We start from the raw sequence: 22,084 nt of genomic DNA on the forward strand, positions 1-22,084 counted from the left end.
CACATGATTTAGAACAAACAGCAGCTTCGTGTTGCATTCATTTTCTAATATTCATTGAATACAGGCCAATAAATCCATATACTCACATTAAAGAAATGACCTGAAAAGCAACCATATACAGTAGCAACATGCTGATAAAAAAAAAAAAACAAAACTCAGACCTCTTTAGCAACCACATAGCAACACTCTGGCAACCAGCCGCAACACTTTGGCATTGTGACGGTGAGCACAGCTTTCATATTTTCTTCAAAAAAGTATGAATCTGTTTACCGTTCATCATATGTGTGATCTACATGCCCATTAGCTCAAGACACCAGATAATGGAACTTGTCAAAGTGAAGAAAGACTCAACTAGACATAATTAACTTTTCACCTGATGGCCTGCATGTTTCACTTCATAAATATCAGGAAGTCTGCCATGATAAGATGTATAAGTCTAAAATTCCGACACACGACATTAATCTAAAAATGTCTAAGATGTATGAGAGGTGCCTCTAGTTGTTGTAGTACATCTTTCATTATTTATTCATTATCGTATTGACTGAAAGGTATCCTAGGAATGAAGGCTGGAGACGCTGCATTAGAGAACACCCCTTCCCCTCTCCATTGCCCCTTTATAAATATATGTAGGTGGTAAAGAGTGGGCCTAAAGACAACAGAATGGATCTACCTTAATGTCACGGCCAGCAAGTGTTTCGGAATTCATTACCCTGGGGATACGAGCCATCATAAGACAAAGCCCTGGCCAAATATCGACCTGCGCAGAGAGGTTACAAATTACAGCATAACTACTGAACAAACCCAGAGAGACACTGGCTTCCGCTGGCTTTCCTCATTTAGACGATAGACTGGAGAATTTGAAGATGGCAGATGTAACTGCTAACACCATTTTGCTATACGCTACAAATTGAGCTTGGTTCCTGAGGTGATACATAGCGCAGTCCAACCATGCAATAAAATGCATTTAAATCATAAATGATAAGCTAGAGTTCATAGTAGGGCCATCCTCCAGAATTGGTTTCGACGAGTGTTTGAAATATATTTTTCCACAAATTTTGTTTGTATGCAAATTGCATAATATCCAAGGTATACACATTTCTAGCAATCGCGCAGTTCATTCTCATGTTGTATTTTCAGAAAGTTTTTGGAATATTTTTTCCTCTCCCCAAATTTGACTACAAAACACAATAATAAATAATTTAATAAGAAGGGTTACATTGACCTATTAAGATTTTTTTTTACATCTACCTTGTAAATATATATTTTTTGCTAATTTTCTAAAAAGTTTTCACAGGTAAATCAATAACAATTACAATTTTAAAAATATTATAAGTATAATTTATGAGATTAGTTGTATTTTGAATCCGATCTTTCTTTGTATAAGACATAAAGTTTATCATACTGATTTCATAGTGAAGGATTCATTAGTTTGAATGTACATTGAACCAAACTATATAATAACATAATTCAATATACTTTATTTTTGACAAAACATCCCACGTTCCGGTTGTGACTGCACATTTTTGGTAGTGACAGTAATGTGTTAGCAGACACCACATCACATTACACAATTTTAACTCGCATACTAAAACACTACTAAAATATTAAAATACTAATGATTTGCATAACTGTACTAAAAGTTAGTTTATTTCCTCCAAATAAATAATTATGTGTTCCTGTTTGTCACTACAAAACAATGATGACATGATGACGGTTGTGACTGTTTCGGTAGTGACAATTTTAGATACTTTTGAGCCTAGCTCAAAGATGCTAATCAGCACATGGTTAGCTAGTATAGTTCTGAACAGTTGTACACAGAAAAAAAAAAATAAAATTTTTTATCGAATAACACTCAAAAAACTATGATGCCACAAATGAAACTTCACCACATGTTTCATATGACGGTTTCGGTAGTGACAATTTTAGATACTTTTGAGCCTAGCTCAAAGATGCTAATCAGCACATGGTTAGCTAGCACAGTTCTGAACAGTTGAACCCAGAAAAAAAAAACTAAATTTTATCGAATAACACTCAAAAAACTATGATGTCACAAATGAAACTTCAACACGTTTCGGTCATGATGGTTTCGGTAGTGACAATTTTGAGCCTAGCTCAAAGATGCTAATCAGCACATTATCCAGCACAGTTCTGAACAGCTATATAGCATTTTATGGAATAACACCCAACAAATGTTTGCTTTGTTGCAGAAAAAAAGGTGTTAAAAAAATCTAAATCAAAAATATATTTTTAAAAACAACAATGGAAAAAAATTGCAAAAATTATTAAAATATAATTTTCACAAGTTAAAATTTAGGGGTTAGGGTTCGGAACAGCCACCTCCCAATTGAAAGTACCCAATAAATGATGATTTTATATATATTAAGCTACTGATATTTTAAATATTATTGTGGGATTCAATATATAATAGAAGGATCTTAGTAAACATCTAAAATTTGAATACTTGAAATGCTTTTTAAATGTGTTTTTTTGGGGTGGGGGGGTTGTGGCACAGCAGTTTGCACCAATTCTGTAGAATGGCCCAGTAAAGGACCAGTTTCAGCTTGTAAAGAACAATTCCGGCTGTAAAACCGGAGTCCATGGTGCTGGTACCTGTGGGATTAATTAGTAAACAGGAAACAGCCCTATTCCTGCGCTCTGAGCTCCAGTGTTACCGGCGCCCCTTAACACATCTTTGAACAAAGTCAAGGATCCTTGTAAACAACACAACATCTCCACCATGTTAGCCTGATCAATCCAAACATCTCCAATGACCGTGGTTGTATATTGAGAAGTGAGCTGATTGTTCGGGGGCCAAGGGGTTTCTTGCTATGCAACCAGCATGGGCTATTTTTAGAAGCACTCTCTTCACCTTCAGTGATGGTTCGCCATTCTATCCAACAGCATCCGAGACATAAAATACTAAAATATGAATATAAAACTATGAAAAACAATTATGTTACTGGAATTCTGTAATAATGGACATACTTTGACACCTCTGATAGATAACAGAATACTTCCTGATTGAATTTTCTGTAAACCTGTTTTTAAACAATGTGTATTGTGAACTACGCTATACAAATAAACTTAAAATGAAATAATTCTAATAATGTTTTAACTTTTTTTTTTTTTTAAGCTATATTAATCATCATGATAACAGATTCTGTGTGCATAATCTGTATTGCATCTTGTAATACTAAGTAAGCATATGTAGCCTACATCCATTTTGAAATGTTACCAAAGTTACCTGAAGTCTGGATTCCGGTTGGACTTAAGGCCATAGAAGCCAGCGGACAGTGTCAAGAGCCATCTGGGAATGAAATTCCCATTCTCACACTCCAAATACGGAGCTGACCAGTGAATCTGAGTTTTGTCGGTAATATAACTTTCTCCACTGCGCACTGACGCGTCAAACGAGGCAAAATCTTGACTCAGCACTCGTTTTTGGAGATGGGTCTTCTTTTTATTTTTATGCTCATGGTACCACTCAGTGTCTGCCGTTCTGTTTTTCAACACACGGTGGGCAGTGCTGGATAAATCCTGGAGAATGATCTCTCCACCTGCCCGTGTGGCCTGAAGGTAAACAGGTGGCCCTTCAGGAGGGGACTCGGAGCTCAAGGTGACTACTGCTCGATGGATCTTGAGGTCTCCCTCCAGGATACTCCTGACCAGAGCGTGGTACCACTCCATATCGCGTCTGGGGCTCTGATCTCTGGATCTGTTCGTCTGTAGGATCATGTTGAGGAAGTTTGTGGCGTGAAGGACCGTGTCCAGGACGCCGCGCATGGAGTGATGCGCGTCTCCGCGCGTCCTTCCCCGCAACACCGCCAGCTCATATCTCCTGGAGCAGTTGGCGTGTTTTAAGGTGGAGGAATCCCCCGTGTGCAGAAACGCAGTCACCACTCTGGGTACCTGCTCCTCAATCTTCTGCGCTAAACCCGAATGGGGCTTCCGGAGGTGCGCTTGCTGGTTGCTGTGCGTATTATAAATGGGCAGCTTTGCTTTTAGGTCCCGATCCTGTTCCGCATATCTATAATTTGATCCTATAACAAATCCGACTTGCAAGAGTAACGATATCCGGATTATGGCCATATCCTTCAATCCCGCTCTTTTACCTTACCAGCTTCGGTTCACCAAATCTGATGCGAGAAATCACAGCTGGAATGAATCAAATCAGCACAGCATTTTCACCTGTGGATTTCCACGCATTTCTGTCACTTGATTCCTGGCCAGAAGACATTTATTGCATCGGTAATCCCTTTCCCCTCAGGTGCACTGGTGTTGTTTGTGTAAGTGATGCTGGTTTGGTCTTGTATCTCCTTGCAGGAGCGCAGCAGATGTGTAGGATCCCTGACGCTCTCCTCCCAATATGATGCTGGACCACAACAGACGTGATCGAATGAGAGAGAAAAAATCCTATTTTTCGGAGGCAGGGAGTCAGTACTTCACACTTGGATGACAAACACACTCCGCCCTCTTTCGTCCACTCCAGTCTTAAAGCATGAGAACGGCAGAAACCATTTGCTATAACATCTAGTGATGTCCGATTCGCGAAGGGATCGTTTATTGAACCGGTTCGCAAGTCAGAATCGTTCGTTCAGAGCACTTATCCAGTTATCGGCTGCATTGAATTGAACTGTTCGAAAGAACCGATTCGCTGAAATGAGTCGGACTTCCCAACACTACTAACATCCCGTCTTCTTCATCACCTTATAGGGTTTGGGAAAGTGCCCTTGATTGGTGTATGGTCATTTCTGCTGTCAGTCATTTGACGGAGGGCGTGTTTGTAAAACTGAAGGAGCTATCCAGCGCTGAGAGGAAAAAACATACATCGAAAAAACGATGATAAATCACATTAAGGTTTCTGGTTTCGGTAAAAAAATAGACGCTTGACGGGCAGGAGTACATTTATAAAGGCTCTGCTATAAACGTAATTATGAGCTCGTATTGAGAGGAAACAGAAAACGAAATGCTGCGGTTGTTCATCGTAATAAACAGAACGCGTTCGTGTTTTCCGTCTGCGCTGTTTTTAATTGTTGGTCTATGTGTCTGACGTCTTTCACAGCTGTTATTGTCTGTTATTTCTACCTTTGTCTCGTTATTAAGACGCCCTCAACTGTACAAAACGTGCCGTAAACCTCTGAGTTCGGTTTCATTCCGTTTTTAATTGTTTTTAATTGCCCTAACATGCGTCAGACGAACGTCTTTTGTAGCGTTGCGTCGTGTTTCATTCTCGCGCGAAGAGAGTCGCTCTGGACGCCGGTCAAGTTAAAACAGTGCATCTTAATGTTATGTCTGGTGTGTCGATACGCATTTTGCTAAACGGAACGCAACGGTATGTGAAATCACACAAGTATCTTGAACTTGTGTGATTTCACATACCGTTGCGTTCCGTTTAGCAAAACGCGTATTGACACACCAGACATATTTACACAGAACGTCAGACGGATGGACTTTTGCGTCGCGTCTCACTCTTAACTACAGCGTTGCGCTTTAAGACGCCGTATCAAGTTTTAAACAGTTTCAAAACGCGTCTGTTTAAACGCAAGAATGCGTACGGCCCATAAAAACAAGCCAAGCTGTAATAACCATCAAGCATTTATTCTTGAATTAAACATGTACTACAAGCTGGACAGAGCAGTTTGCATCGAGGAGACATCCACTGCTTGTCGCTCACCGGGGAAAATACTGCAGTGAAGCGAACAGCACAGGATGAATGCATGCGACTGCGTGAGGATGTGAATCATGGTGCAATATGAGTCATCATAGCCGCACGAGCGCTTAATCCAGACCTGTAAACAATGAGATGTTCAGAGCGCAATCTAAACGCGTGCGTCAGGGGCGCAAATGACTCAAGCGTCTAAATGAACTGAAATGACACATAGAACAAACAATCGGTGATGCCATCAGTGTCTGCAGAGTACATGGCTCGAGCTATCAAAGCTCCTCACAGAAATTCATGTCAAATATCAAATATGGACATGATTGCACATTATCAGTAAATCTCAATATGACAAGATAATTTGGCGATGTTATAATAAAGCCTAATGATCATATAGCCAAGCTAGGCCTATGTTAACTTAGCTCCTGTTAGGAATTATTTTTATGGGGTTTGTGCAGATGGGAAAGTTGTCACAAGGGATAAACAACAGTAATAATAAGTTTTTGAATAAAAAATCTTCACCTTTTATTTTTTTAGCAGTGTCATTGTATTTGGGGTTTGAACACCTACATTAGGACATTATTATCCTTCAAAACAAAATGTGCAATATCATCTTTCACTAAAAATAATTCTTAACCTGGTGGTTAAATAAGCATTCTGTACTCACTTGTTGTTTGTACCTTAATTAATTGTGTAGAAAGGTTATTTAATTTTAATTTCATTTAAAGGTGCAATATGTACGATTTTTGCAGTAAAATATTCAAAAACCACTAGGTCAGTGTTATATATTTTGTTCACTTGAGTACTTACAATATCAACTATTTGTAAATTTTGAGAAAATTGCAATTTTAACCAAGGCTCCGGGACGTGTGAGGAGTTGCCTGTCAATTGAGTCATACCGCGTTACCCTCGGTTTCTGGTTTTATTTTGTAGAAACCATGGAAACACCAAAGACGCTTTTATGTTTATTGTTTTAATAGACAAGAGAACAACTGTTTTGATATATTTATAGACAGAAAACTAATTATTGTTACATAGCTCAACATGTTTAGTCTTATTGTTTAAATCTAATTTTCTTGATTTTTTTGCAAGTACCATGCTTTAATTACCATGCCTCATAGAAAAACACTATTATAGCTAACATAGCATAATCAGATGCAGCTTTAATTTCAGGAACTAATACAGAATTTTCTCCATCATACAATATGTTTTAAAATTATTTGCAAGCCATTTATCAACACAAGCCATCCAGCATTTAATATGATATATTAAAATCGATCTATTTTACTGCAGCATGCAACAAGTGTCTCACAGCAGTCTCTGAGTGAATGCACACTGTAATGTTATAACAAAATTTTCAACACACTCAAATGTATCTAATATGATAAACAGAGCTGCGTTACCTCATAGTCATGACCGGAAAAACAGAAGCGGCGCCGACGACTGTGGCATAATAAAAGTTTGCTGCTCTTGAGACGTGTGTTGCACAATCGCTCCAGCGACCTCGTTCAGCTCCCACAACACTCGCTCCTGCTCTGCTTCATACTACAGTAATGTTAATAATCACAACCATGAAAATGATCTCTTCCCGAGTCCTATCCCAATTCTTCCCAAATCCTGCCGTTGAGGTGAAGACCACATGTCCCGAGATTCCGCGCTCAAACTTGGTGTCATCAAGTTACGTTTTTGTTTTGAATAGGCCTCTAGCGACCTCTAGCTGACAGAAAATATTACATATTGCACCTTTAATTAACTTTTTTTGTCTCTGTGTTTTTGTAATAGCTCCTTGGTAATCAAATGTTCTATTTCTCATATTTTTAAATACAGACTAATGACCAAATAGCTCATAAAAGCATATTTAAAATACAGAGGGTAGGTTTTTTTTTTTTTTTTTTTTTTTTACATAATATTTCATATGACAACTTACTCCTATATGTGGAAGCATGCCTCTATACAGTGTGTGTAAATTAACTTTTTTTTCTTTTTCTGGGCAATAATGGTGGGAATATTAAGTTGATTTTTCTATAGCCAAAACCTAAGCAAACAAATTTTAAAAATAATCCTACGCTGCAAAATATTCACTAAAGTAAAAAGTGTGTTCCTTGTCTATTTAGAGGGTTAGTTCACCCAAAAATGAAAATTCTGTCATTAATTACTCACCCTCATCTGAACCACATATAGGCAGCAATGTCATTGCACATTTCAAGGTAGAAAAGACATGGTTAAAATAGTCAACGTGACTACATTGGTTTAACCTTAATGTTATGAAGCGACAAGAATACTTTTTGTGCACAAAAACAAAACAAAAATAATGACTTTATTCAACAATTCCGTCTCCTCCCTGTCATTCTCCTAGGTTGTTTATGTTCAGTGCTTCCAGTTTCTACATCAGAATGCCGGTTCATTCAAATATCTTAATTTGTGTTCCGAAGATGAACAAAGGTCTTATGTGTTTGGAATGACACGAGGGTAAGTAATTAATGACAGAAATTTCATTTTTGGGTGAACTAACCCTTTAGATCACACTTTTTCAGTACTTTAAGTGGGCACAACATCTGAAAAGTCCAATCCAAAATGATTCACCTTCAAGCAAGCTTCTGTTTGATATGTCCTGGCTTGTAATCTTTTGCATAATGCAGTTTATTTGCAAATGCATTAGATCAGTCTCCCTATTCTTGTATTGCTACAGATGTACTTTTATGACAAATGATCTTCCTGGACTGATGTGTGACCTGCTTTATAGAGGTTCTGTGTTCAAGTTCAAGTGTTGAGTCTCTCTTTTCCTCTGTTTCTTTGCCTATTTTAGGAGTTTATGGAGTGTCATTCATATCATATGCAGGCAGGAGGCAGGGAGAAGACAGGCGAGACCATGGGTGACTGGAGTGTGTGTCCACAGGGGGCTTGTGTCAGACTCATATAAACAAACTGATCAGGTGCATTTGGCAGCCATGGGGGTATGTCCATTTGTGTAACATCTGCTGCACCTCACAATTTTTAATCAGAAACACTTTATATAGTAATTAAGCAAATGTGTGCATTTTGATACTAAATATTCATTGAAGAATTTATTCACATGGTGCACATATAAACAAGCCAGAACCAACCAGTGTTTTTCAACTAAATATCCCTTTTATGTACCCCATCAGTAAGGATCAAGTACCTCTTCAATATACTCTAAAAATTGCTGGGTTAAAAACAACCCAAGTTGGGTTGAAAATGGATAAACCCAGAGTTTGGGTTAAACATTTGCCCAGTGTGCTGGGCAGTTTTATTTAACCCAACTAATGTATACAAGTTACTGTATGAACCCAAAATAGGTTAGAAATTAAAAATCACATAATTACTAGAGGCAACAATAATAATCAAAAGGTGAACATTTATTAATAAGCAATTTAATAAATGTTTGTAGTTGAATTATTATTCATTAAACTTAATAAATGTTCATTTATTAAACATATTAATAAATGTAAATTTCCAACATATTTTGGGTTCATTATAAGCAAGAAATACAATAATTTTTAAACAATAGTTTATAGTCAAATAAAACTACCCAGCAGGTTGTTTCAACATTTAACCCATTCGCTGGGTTAAAACAACCCAATTGCTGGGTTAAAACAACCCAATTGCTGGGTTTGTCCATTTTCATAGTTTTTCTAGGTTTCCTGACACTACAGGCAAAGCAACATAAACAGCAAGAGAAACAACAAGCACCGGGACCAGGAGTCCATTCTTTATACCCCGCTTAATACATCAGAGATGATTTGACAGATGCCAGATCTGTCCCTATGTAATAAACAATACGTCTGTCACAGACACGTCAGGTTCCACCTCACTTCCTTACCCACGCACTCAATCACCAGCCTACTAATCACCGCCACCTGCACATCATCACCGCAGTCATCAACCACAGGATAAAAACCACACACTCACACACACACATCGTCCGGTCTCGTTTGTGATACAACCTGTTGTATGCTTACCTTCAAGGACTCCAAAAGTGATACTTACCTGTCTCCATTATCTCCTTCGTCTCCATCGTCTCCTGGTCTCCCTGTTTGCTTACCTTCCTGTGTGTGAGTGTGTTCGTCTGCCAGCTCCAGCGTCTTCCTCCAAGATCACCTGCACAAAGAACAAGGACAGTATTATCCATCATTCTCAGTCATTATCTTCGTATTCACCAGTCTACTCACCTGTGTCTCTGCTGATCACCTCAATAAACTGCATCATTGCTTTTATCTCTGCCTCCGGTGTCTCTGTCATAACAGAAGACCGGACCATAACAACTGTCGATCAGCATGAGCCATCACGACCCGTTTCAAGAGCTCGTGGATGCTCTCAGACGAGCTCTCACTCCACAACCACCATCACCGTCACCTGTATCCACCGCCGCGGCTGCTTCCGCATCCACCACCACCGCTGCTTCTCCTGTATTCACCGCCAGTCCCATGGCCAAACCGGCACCCTTCTCAGGATCGGCGGAGCACTGCAGTGGATTCCTCCTTCAATGTGAGTTGGTCCTGGAGATGCAGCCGCACTTATATCCTACCGACATGGCGAAGATAGCGTTCGTGATTTCCCAACTGCAAGGCAAGGCTCTTCAATGGGCAGATTCCCTCTGGGCTCAGAAAGGACCTGTTGTAAAATCCTATGCTGCTTTTGTTTCTCACTTCAGAGAAGTTTTCGGTAGACCCTTGACTGATTCAACAACTGGTGAGAAACTGTATAATTTAAAACAAGGAAACAATACAGTTAACGATTATGCCTTGCAGTTCCGAACACTCGCCGCAAACAGTGGATGGAACGAACAAGCCCTCATCACCACCTTCCGACAGGGTTTGGAACCCAACGTGCGGCTGCATCTCGCTGCATACGAGGACTCCTTAGGACTCGAACGCTTCATCCAGCTTGCCATCAGAGTGGGTTCTCGTATGCAGTCGTGTCTCCTTGAGCACCAGGGCCAGCCACTCGCCGGCACGTTTCTCCGTCGGTCCGAACCCGTCAGCTCTCCAGAACCAGCCACCGAACCTATGCAGTTGGATAACTCCCGTTTATCACCAACAGAAAGACAGAGAAGGCTGACCCTGAATCTGTGCTTATACTGTGGATTACCTGGGCATGTCATCTCAACATGCCCAACCCGTCCTCCTCGACCTGTGGTGAGTGCCATCATTCCCTCTATTCAGAACATGAAACCACTCACTACAATTGTAAACCTTACTGCTGCTGACATTTCCATTCCAGTGGTGGCACTCCTCGACTCAGGGTCAGCAGGAAACTTCATCTCCGGCGCCCTCTGTCGACACTTCGGGCTCAAGACCTCGCCGTCTCCAACTCACTATCAAATCAACTCCATCACGGGCAAACCCCTGAGCCATAAGACGGTTCGCCGTGTCGCTGGACCTCTTCAACTACAAGTGGGTATCTTCCATCATGAACTCATCCATCTGCTGGTTCTGGAGGAGTCCACCGCTGACGTGGTTCTAGGGCGCCCGTGGCTGGAGCTCCATAATCCCACCATCTCCTGGCGCACGGGCGAAGTCCTGAAGTGGGGCGACCACTGTTTCTCCAGCTGCTTTCCAGATCTTCCTGTTCCAAAGCATCCTCACCCCAAGAACCTCTCCATCAATGCTACCTCCATCGAAAGCCCTGTAGAAAAACGCTCCGTTGACATACCTCCCGACTACGCCCCCTTCAGTGACGTCTTCTGCCCACAACGCGCCTCCAAGCTTCCTCCACACAGGCCATGGGACTGCGCCATAGATCTGTTGCCGGTTGAACCAGTGCCTAGGGGACGCATTTACCCCCTATCAGTGCCAGAGGAGAAGGCCATGGAGGAATACATCAAAGAGGCCCTTAACCAAGGATACATCCGCCCGTCTACTTCCCCTGCTGCTTCAAGCTTCTTCTTCGTGGCCAAGAAGGACGGAGGCTTGCGGCCATGCATCGATTACCGGTCACTCAACAAGATTACAGTAAAGTTCCGGTACCCACTTCCCCTCGTCCCAGCGGCCCTGGAACATCTCCGTGGTGCCACTGTGTTCACCAAGCTGGACCTCCGCAGCGCGTATAACCTCATCCGGATACGCGAGGGGGACGAGTGGAAGACCGCCTTCGTCACGCCCACCGGTCACTACGAATATCTTGTGATGCCGTATGGCCTGGTCAACGCCCCCTCCGTATTCCAGGATTTCATCCACGAGGTGCTCCGGGAGTTTCTCCACAAGTTCGTGTTGGTATATATCGATGACATCTTGATATACTCCCGGAGCTTGGCCGAACATCGCCATCACGTTGCGGAGGTCCTCCGACGCTTACGGCAATACCATCTGTTCCTGAAAGCAGAGAAGTGCTCTTTCCACCAGCCCTCTGTCCACTTCCTTGGATACATCATCGATCACAGTGGCATCCGGATGGACGAGGGGAAGGTATCTGCCATCCAAAACTGGCCAGCTCCAAGCACCGTAAAAGAACTCCAACGATTCCTTGGTTTCTCCAACTTCTACCGTCGATTTATCAAAAACTACAGTACCATCGTTTGCCCACTCACCAACCTCCTCCGCAAGCAGCCCAAGTCTCTGTCCTGGTCCCAAACTGCCACAGAAGCATTTGAAACCCTCAAGAAAGCCTTCACCACCGCTCCACTCCAAGTCCACCCTAACCCGGACCTACCATTCGTCGTGGAGGTGGACGCCTCCACCACAGGAGTGGGAGCGGTCCTTTCGCAGCAGCAGGGGAATCCAAGTAGGCTCCATCCATGTGCCTTCTTCTCCCGCAAGCTCAACCCGGCGGAGGTGAATTATGACATCGGGGACCGTGAACTCCTGGCTGTAAAACTCGCCCTTGAGGAGTGGAGGCATTGGTTGGAGGGGGCCAATCATCCCTTTCAGGTATTTACCGACCACAAAAACCTTGAGTATCTGAAAGCCGCCAAACGACTCAGCCCTCGCCAAGCCCGCTGGGCGATGTTCTTCTCAAGGTTCCATTTCACCATCTCATACAGACCTGGCTCTAAGAACCTGAAAGCCGATGCTCTCTCTCGTCTCCACTCACCAGAAGAAAAGAACGAAGAACCTGAAACCATCCTGCCAGAATCCATTTTCGTCAGCCCCATTGAATGGTCAGAAGAGACCTTACCCTCCTCCAATGCCTCCTCACGCACTCCGCCGGGTTGTCCCCAAGGCTTGCGCTACATCACCAGGACACGACGCACTCCACTTCTGCACTCCGTTCACACTTCACTTGGCACTGGTCACCCGGGGGTCAATGAAACCCTCTCGCTGCTCAAACAGCGCTTCTGGTGGCCAAACATGGCCAGCGATGTCAGGAGGTACGTGCAGGGCTGCAGGGAGTGCGCCATCTCCAAGAGCCCACGCCATCTTCCCACCGGCAAGCTTCTTCCTCTGCCCGTTCCTGAGAGACCCTGGTCACACCTGGGAGTAGATTTTGTCACGGATCTCCCCGAGTCTGATGGTAACACCTGCATTCTGGTCGTCGTAGACCGCTTCTCTAAAGCCTGCCGCCTTATTCCCCTGGAGGGTCTACCAACTGCTATGACCACAGCAGAGTTAATGTTCAACCATGTCTTCCGTCACTACGGAATCCCCGAAGACATAGTCTCAGACAGAGGACCACAATTCATCTCGCGGGTCTGGAAGGCCTTCTTCTCCCTCCTGGGTGTGACCGTCAGTCTGTCGTCTGGATACCATCCTCAGTCGAACGGGCAGACGGAACGGAAGATCCAGGAGATTGGCCGCTTCCTGCGTACCTTCTGTCATGGCCACCAGGACTCCTGGAACCAGTACCTGGGCTGGGCCGAGTACGCCCAGAACTCCCTCCGTCAAGCTACAACTGGATTAACACCATTCCAATGCGTGCTCGGCTTCCAGCCCCCACTGTTCCCCTGGGACGGGGAACCCTCCAACATTCCAGCTGTCGACCACTGGTTCCGGGAGAGCGAGAGGGTATGGGACTCAGCTCACCACCAGCTACAGAGAGCCCTGCGCAGGCGCAAGACGACAGCCGACCTTCGGCGCTCCCACGCTCCAAACTACCAACCGGGGCAGAAGGTCTGGCTGTCCACCAGAGACATCAAGATGCGCCTGCCCTGCAAGAAGCTGAGTCCCCGCTTCATTGGCCCGTTCACCATCCTGCAACAGATCAACCCTGTCACTTACCGGTTACAACTCCCAGCACAATACAAGAGAATTCACCCAACTTTCCATGTTTCACTATTAAAACCTCACCACCCTTCTGTTCTTCCTCCCACAGAACCTGACGTGACAGCCGTCGAGCCCCCCCTTCCACTCATTCTGGATGATGGAACAGCCTACGTTGTACGTGAGATTCTGGACTCCCGGCGCCGTGGTGGTCTTTTAGAGTATCTGGTGGACTGGGAGGGCTACGGTCCCGAAGAACGCTCATGGGTCCCCGAGAATGATATCCTTGATCCTGCTTTGTTACAGACCTTCCACACCAATCACCCAGACAGACCTGCCCCACGACCTCGAGGACGACCACCACGACGTCGGGGTCCACGGCCCTCTGGAGCGGGCCGTGGGAGGGGGGGTACTGTCACAGACACGTCAGGTTCCACCTCACTTCCTTACCCACGCACTCAATCACCAGCCTACTAATCACCGCCACCTGCACATCATCACCGCAGTCATCAACCACAGGATAAAAACCACACACTCACACACACACATCGTCCGGTCTCGTTTGTGATACAACCTGTTGTATGCTTACCTTCAAGGACTCCAAAAGTGATACTTACCTGTCTCCATTATCTCCTTCGTCTCCATCGTCTCCTGGTCTCCCTGTGTGCTTACCTTCCTGTGTGTGAGTGTGTTCGTCTGCCAGCTCCAGCGTCTTCCTCCAAGATCACCTGCACAAAGAACAAGGACAGTATTATCCATCATTCTCAGTCATTATCTTCGTATTCACCAGTCTACTCACCTGTGTCTCTGCTGATCACCTCAATAAACTGCATCATTGCTTTTATCTCTGCCTCCGGTGTCTCTGTCATAACAACGTCACAATATTCCTCATTAAATAATTGAGGTTATGGTAAGGAGCATGATATTTTTGAAACACGCTCAGAGCAGTAGGCCAATCACAATACGCTGATCCAGCCAACTAATCAGAGCACATTACGCTTTTTGGAAGGAGGGGCTCCACAGAGACAGGTGCTGCATCAATGTAAAATATGAAAAATAATGTGTTTTTTAAACATTCAAGCATAAAACCTATTTTACTCAAGAATGTAAAAGGGCATAATATGGTCTCTTTAAGGTATTCTAAAGATTAACATCATTATATCTGTGAAGCTGCTTTGAAATAATATGTATTGTTAAAAACTCTAATTAAATTGACTTGATTATTTTAACATATTATCAGAGGCACAGGGGCCTATCATTTTTAATTTCTGTTTTAGTAAACAGTCAGGAAAAACTTATATTGAACCTTCTGCATTCTCATTTTGAAAATGATTGCTACACTGCACCCCCTAGCTGACTTGCGTTAAAAAATGAATTAAAATTATGACTTTCTTATATTTTAGAACTCTCTCAACGGTTTTGTTTAATGGAATGACTGGTATCTCTGCTACTGGCAAATATAAGGTTTGTATGTAAAAGCCTTCTCAGAGAGTGACAGACATATTTGCAGATAGCTGCCTTTTTATAGATTAGGAATTCACACTTTATAAAGCAATCACTCACTTTATTGATAATCTAGAGTTTACATTGATAATCACACACTATAAACTTGCAATAGTTACATTTTCTTTATTGTGTGAGGTATATTCACCTTTCATTCACACCAATGGCTTGGATTATACAGTATTTTCTCCAAATCACATAATTTAAGTGAATAAATTCCTTGTGGAGTGTGGAAATTGAACAAGAAAATTAATCTAGATTCATACTCTATAAAATCTGAGCATAATCTATAACCTATATGTTTTTAAGTGTTATGGCAGAGGTCTGTAATATTAGTGTTCAAATTTTTATGCTTTAACAATTGTAATAGTGATGCTTTTCTCATCAAGCACCACTAATAAAAACCTAGGCTTGGGAAAATGTGCCTCTATCTACATGTTTGTAGAACTTCAAAAACGTACCTATGCATACCTTTCACTGCAGTTTAAAGTTGAAATAAACACTAGAGGCAATAAAATGGCTAAAATGGTAAATATTTTATTACTTTTCACACAAATTATGATTAAGGGGGGCAGATTGTGAATATTGACTTATTTTCGCACAGATCCTTTTCGCACACTTTTTCCATAGCAAGTACTATAAGTGTGGCTTTTCTAATGTAGGAACACACATATATTTACATTTTAAACTGTATCAATAGAAAATTCACGCTTTCTCTGTTAAATGAACCTGATAAGAACATGTATCCTGTACATTACAGATATATTAAAAAATACAGACTACTTTATTTACGTAATAAAAGTACACCTAATTGCTATGGACAGTCCGGGTCAAGGTAGTTGTCATATGCCATGCTTTTGCATTCAAGCATAGTGACTTTTGGAATAATATCAGGCACAGTCATTGTTTTCGTCATGACAATAGGATCAGAAACACCGGGATGAAGATGATGCTGTGAGCCAAACCAAAAAGCTTAACGAGGAACATGATCTTAAAGAAGGTCCTGAAGATGTTGTTCTTGGATGCAGCTAAAACAAGCACACCTATTATCGTTGAGGCTGCTCCTTGTAGAACCGGGTAGCCCAGAGAAAACAATGCATCAATCACCCTCTTATTGGCAGTCGACTTTTTGCTTGACACAAATGCATATGAAATATGTGCAGAGAAGTCAACAGTGAAGCCAATACACACCACCAAGATGATCATGGAAATGGAATCTAAGTTGACGCCCCATAATTCCATGAAACCAGTGATGCCAATGGAGAACGTGACCCACAAGGAATAGAGTGGGTTTGGGATTAATAACAAGCAAACAACCAACATGACAGCCATGGTGAAACCAACATTCTGAATGGTGCCGGTCACTATCACAGAGAATTGATCCAAGTAGATGAACAATGGGTGGAACACCAGTAGTTTAGTTGCACTACAGTTTTGAGCTGTGTCTCTGAGTTCATGAAACATCATTATCTCCATACTGGCATTAGAAATATCCAAAGTCTGGACAAAAAATCTTGATTAAGCTTGACATTAATGTCAAGCTTAAACTCTAGATAGAACATTAAAAAAAAGAGGATAAATTCTCCATAAAGAGGTTTTCGTTGTCTAGATTTAGGCTTTTGATTTGAGCAAATTGTAAGTAAAAGTCTAACCAGGAGACAGACAGATTTTGATTGACAAATCTCAAATTGTGTTTTCTATGCAGTTGTTTAGTTCGGATCTGCTGTTTTTATTCCAGTATGGAAACTCTTCAGTCACAAACACCATGACGTTTGAACCATACATGGAGAAGAATTTTCTGTCATCATCATAATACTTTACAACATATGAATCATCAGCTGCAATGTCCCTCATATTAATGCCCTGCTGTAAATGAAGACATCCATAAATACTTCCAGCCAAATAACCCGCATACAACACATCGCACTTTTGTTTTGTTGGACTTTTGTCCAGGGCTTAGTTAGGAACGGACCATAATAGGACTTAAAGAAGTGTGTTATGGGCTGTTGCTTCTCAGCACCAGTCTCTGGGTCATAGTCGCCTCCTACACAGCAGAGGCGATACGCCAAAGACTTTCCTTCAGGGCTCTCTGTTGGGAGATTGCAGCAGGTCAGCCAGTGTCTGTTACTCTGCTCTCTCCTGTCGTTTAGGGCTAGAATACTTCCAAAGAAGAGGATCTTATAGATGTAACAGAAAATAATGGATGTGCTGGTGTACAAGCAGAAGGCCTGAACTGAGCGAAATTCACTCATGAGTCCAATGTAGAAGCCGAGTACATCATAGTGATAGTTACAGATATGGCGGCTTCTTTGAAGGTTTCAGCCATTTTTTTCTCTACAAGATCCTTCACTTTGGTCTGTTGCCAGTTGGAAAACATGAACGTCATCAACTCCAATCAACACCTATGAGAAAAGCTTACTCTTAATAAACTTACTCTGAACCAAAAGGTTAAAAATATCTAATATGAAATCAACACATTTATTTAATATTGTTTGTGGAAACAATGATACATTGTTCTTCTTTTAGGATTCTTTGACAAATATAAAGTTCAAAAGAACAGCATTTATTTGAAATTGAACAGTTTTGTAATATTATAAATGGCTTTATTGTCACTTTTGATTAATTTAATGTGTCTGTGCTGAATAAAAGTATCGATTCCTTTAAAAAATTGAAATGGTAGTGTATTTAAGGTACATACTTTGAAAACAAGTCTTAAAGAATAAGTCAGAAATAGTTCTATGGCTTTAGAAGACTTGAAATTATAGCACATGAGTTGGAATACATTAAGACTGGAAAAGAGCAGCATGAACATTCTGCTAAACATTTCATTTTGTGTTAATTAAACAAAAGACAAAGATGTTAATGAAAAAAAAGTTTGTTTTTTTGCTGTGTATAAAAATTATTAAATTAAATCAAATAGTCTTTTGTATGGACAAACACTTACCCAGAACCAGTAAAGGTGAATTAGCCACTGTTATTACAAATGGCACTTCAAGAAAGAACAGCAAGCCAAAGCTGGATTAGCACTTGTAATTGGCAGTCATTTTCACCTTATGTGGCAACGTGGAATGATGCACATGACGCAGGAGATTCAGAGAAATAAACATCCCTTAATAAACCAGAGAGAAACTCAGGAGAACACAACCATGTTAAACCATAGTATGATGTACTAAAAACGGAAGAGGTTTTCCTTCACATTTTTCACATACAGACGACACCACTGTCAAAATGATCCCCATTCACACGGATCTGCAAAAATGTCTAAAAATGCTGTATTTAGACTGAACATGTAATATATATGTGCATGACGTCACCATTTTCACAAATTCACACTTTCATTGTTTACACAGAGACAATAATGGTATTGTTTTCAAAAACTTGCACTTTAAAACCCATTTTCAAAAGTTATAATTTTCAGTCCCCCAAAACACTGTTGTTTTTATTGTTTTATGTTTTCTTTTTCTTTTCTTTTTTTTTAAGTTTTACATTTTTAGTATAGTGTAAAACAGCCCCTATGAACTTAATTACACTGGGGGAGTTAATTAACCAGAACAGAAACAGGTGCGGGATTAATCAGAAACTAATGACCAAGGAACAAAACGGGAACAGGGAAAACAAAACCAAGACCATAATCTTGACAAAAATATATAATATAAATATATACACATCACTTAAAGTTTGGGGCCAGTAATTAAGTTTATGCTCACCAAGGCTATACAGGTGCTGGTAATATAATTAGAATATCATCAAAAAGTTGATTTATTTCACTAATTCCATTCAAAAAGTGAAACTTGTATATTATATTCATTCATTACACACAGACTGATATATTTCAAATGTTTATTTCTTTTAGGTTTGATGATTATAACTGACAACTAAGGACTATCCCAAATTCAGTATCTCAGAAAATTAGAATATTGTGAAAAGGTTCAATATTGAAGACACCTGGTGCCACACTCTAATCAGCTAATTAACTCAAAACACCTGCAAAGGCCTTTAAATGGTCTCTCAGTCTAGTTCTGTAGGCTACACAATCATGGGGAAGACTGCTGACTTGACAGTTGTCCAAAAAACGACCATTGACACCTTGCACAAGGAGGGCAAGACACAAAAGGTCATTGCAAAAGAGGCTGGCTGTTCACAGAGCTCTGTGTCCAAGCACATTAATAGAGATGCGAAGGGAAGGAAAAGATGCGGTAGAAAATTGTACAAGCAATAGGGATAACCGCACCCTGGAGAGGATTGTGAAACAAAACCCATACAAAAATGTGGGGGAGATTCACAAAGAGTGGACTGCAGCTGGAGTCAGTGCTTCAAGAACCACTACACACAGACGTTTGCAAGACATGGATTTCAGCTGTCGCATTCCTTGTGTCAAGCCACTCTTGAACAACAGACAGCGTCAGAAGCGTCTCGTCTGGGCTTAAGTCAAAAAGGACTGGACTGCTGCTGCTGAGTGGTCCAAAGTTATGTTCTCTGATGAAAGTAAATTTTGCATTTCCTTTGGAAATCAGGGTCCCAGAGTCTGGAGGAAGAGAGGAGAGGCACACAATCCACATTGCTTGAGGTCCAGTGTAAAGTTTTCACAGTCAGTGATGGTTTGGGGTGTCATGTCATCTGCTGGTGTTGGTCCACTGTGTTTTCTGAGGTCCAAGGTCAACGAAATCAGAAAGTTTTAGAACACTTCATGCTTCCCTCACACAGAGCCAAAGCTACCAGTACCTGGTTTAAGGACCATGGTATCCCTGTTCTTAACTGGCCAGCAAACTCACCTGACCTTAACCCCATAGATTTTCTGAAGAGGATATTGTGAAGAGGAAGATGCGATATGCCAGACCCAACAATGCAGAAGAGCTGAAGGCCACTATCAGAGCAACCTGGACTCTCATAACACCTGAGCAGTGCCACAGACTGATCGACTCCATGCCACGCCGCATTGCTGCAGTAATTCAGGCAAAAGGAGCTATTGAGAGCTGTACATGCTCATACTTTTCATGTTCATACTTTTCTGTTGGCCAAGATTTCTAAAAATCCTTTCTTTATATTGGTCTTAAGTAATACTCTAATTTTCTGAGATACTGAATTTGGGATTTTCCTTAGTTGTCAGTTATAATCATCGAAATTAAAAGAAATAAACATTTGAAATATATCAATCTGTGTGTAATGAATGAATATAATATACAAGTTTCACTTTTTGAATGGAATTAGTGAAATAAATCAACTTTTTGATGATATTCTAATTATATGACCAGCACCCGTACTTGATCAAAAATACAATAAAATAATAATATTAGTGAAATATTATATTTTAAATGTAATGAAAGTTCAAGGAGTTCAAGTTCAATGCAAAAGTCTTTACTGTCACATTTCAATTGAATGTATCCTTGGTGAATCAAAGTGTTAATTTTTTTAAAAACAGTATATGATTATTCCCTGTAGTGTGTGTGTGGGTGTGTGTGGGTGTGCGCGTGTGTGTGTGTGTATGTGTGTGATATCTGTTGCTTACCGCATGCAAGATAACACTGAGAAGATGATTGTGAGTAAGTTATTGAAAACAGAGGAATGCCATCTGTTGTATGTTTCTCTATCTGAGGTAAAATGAGACACCTGCTGAAGATTGAGAAAGTTATCTAAATATATCTGTAAATATGCATAAAGCATTGCATTTACAGATCGTTTGATCTAAAATATATTGTACTGTAGGTTCATTCTCTGACTGTCCATCTGATTACTGCATCTACAGACAACATGAATCTACACTGTTACATGTCTACTTACCTTGAGTCCTCTGCTGAGCATTTCTTTGAAAGAACATCTTGGAATTGTTGAAACCATTTGAAGGCTTCAGGCTTATCCTGCAAAAAATAGAAAAGTCTGATGTCACGTGCCTGCTGGATCACACCTCCCCTCTCTTCAACAGTAGGAGGTACTGTGGAGCCAAGAAAAACATCTTTCCCTTTCCACCTATGTATTGGAATTGATAAATTGATGCATTTATATTCAATTATGTCCAGTATGGGATTTGAGACACAGTTCCCATTTACTTTGGCACAAATATGTTTGAAGCTTATCTGAGTTTGATTGACTTTGACAGAGACACTATGTACTACTTTGTCGAGATCACTGACTTCCTCAAACAGGGCATCTGTTAGAATGTTTCCTTCCACAATGGAATTTATTATCACTGCATAGTTCCCCTCAGCATAGAGTTTTGACTTGAAAACAGCGAATCATTATTTGGAAATGTTTCTTTCACAAAATGTCTGGCTTGCTTGGAAGGTGAATTGATAGTGGTGAATTGATCCTCGACGTCATTGTCCTTGTGGTCTTTGAGAAAGTACAGTCCTCCTCCCAGAGCAGCGGACACTATCAGAGGAATGACAAAGAACCAAACCGCATGAGAACCAACCAAATGGCAGAGTTTCTCAAAAACCTTAGAAAGAGGCTTCTCAATGCAGTCTGTACTATAACACGCCATAGTCTTAGATTAGACTGTCACTGAAATCTGACATGTTCTGAATGATGTTCTCATCTGTTTTGATCATTCTTAATTAGTCTACCTGTTAAGCCCGCCAAGTTTCTTTAGGGAAGAGGTGGGTTCATACACTATAAGGAGGGAGTTATTGGAATAATGATCCAGTTTTACAAGCAGAAACACTTCCTTTTTTGTATTTCCTCAATTATTTTCATTACTCCAGGGCTTTTGCACTAGAGAAGATTATTCAGGCATCTGTCTGTCTGATCATTAAAGGGGTCCTTGATTATA

At 41.2% G+C, this 22,084-nt stretch overlaps 1 protein-coding gene, 1 long non-coding RNA gene and 2 pseudogenes across 3 annotated transcripts in view; 1 reads left to right on the top strand and 3 right to left on the bottom strand.

The window, feature by feature from the left end:
- The window catches only part of gpr158a (G protein-coupled receptor 158a), a 155,930-nt gene extending 150,752 nt beyond the window's left edge, over nucleotides 1–5,178 (bottom strand). For both annotated transcript variants that reach the window (XM_067377445.1, XM_067377444.1), the window contains exon 1: nucleotides 3,245–5,178. In XM_067377445.1, the coding sequence (XP_067233546.1) occupies nucleotides 3,245–4,089 (845 nt within the window). In that variant the 5' untranslated portion in view covers nucleotides 4,090–5,178. The remainder of the gene's footprint in view (nucleotides 1–3,244) is intronic.
- Nucleotides 4,853–8,754, top strand: LOC137013583 (uncharacterized). Its single transcript, XR_010893745.1, has 3 exons — nucleotides 4,853–4,927; nucleotides 8,016–8,128; nucleotides 8,466–8,754. It is a non-coding gene; the product is annotated as an uncharacterized lncRNA (long non-coding RNA).
- Nucleotides 8,755–16,223: 7,469 nt separating this feature from the next.
- LOC137013773 (patched domain-containing protein 3-like) lies at nucleotides 16,224–20,829 on the bottom strand (annotated as a pseudogene).
- Nucleotides 20,830–21,000: 171 nt separating this feature from the next.
- LOC137013774 (patched domain-containing protein 3-like) lies at nucleotides 21,001–21,796 on the bottom strand (annotated as a pseudogene).
- Nucleotides 21,797–22,084: the final 288 nt, after the last annotated feature.

This window comes from Chanodichthys erythropterus, chromosome 23, assembly GCF_024489055.1.
Source record: "Chanodichthys erythropterus isolate Z2021 chromosome 23, ASM2448905v1, whole genome shotgun sequence".
In the NCBI taxonomy this organism is placed as follows: domain Eukaryota; kingdom Metazoa; phylum Chordata; class Actinopteri; order Cypriniformes; family Xenocyprididae; genus Chanodichthys; species Chanodichthys erythropterus.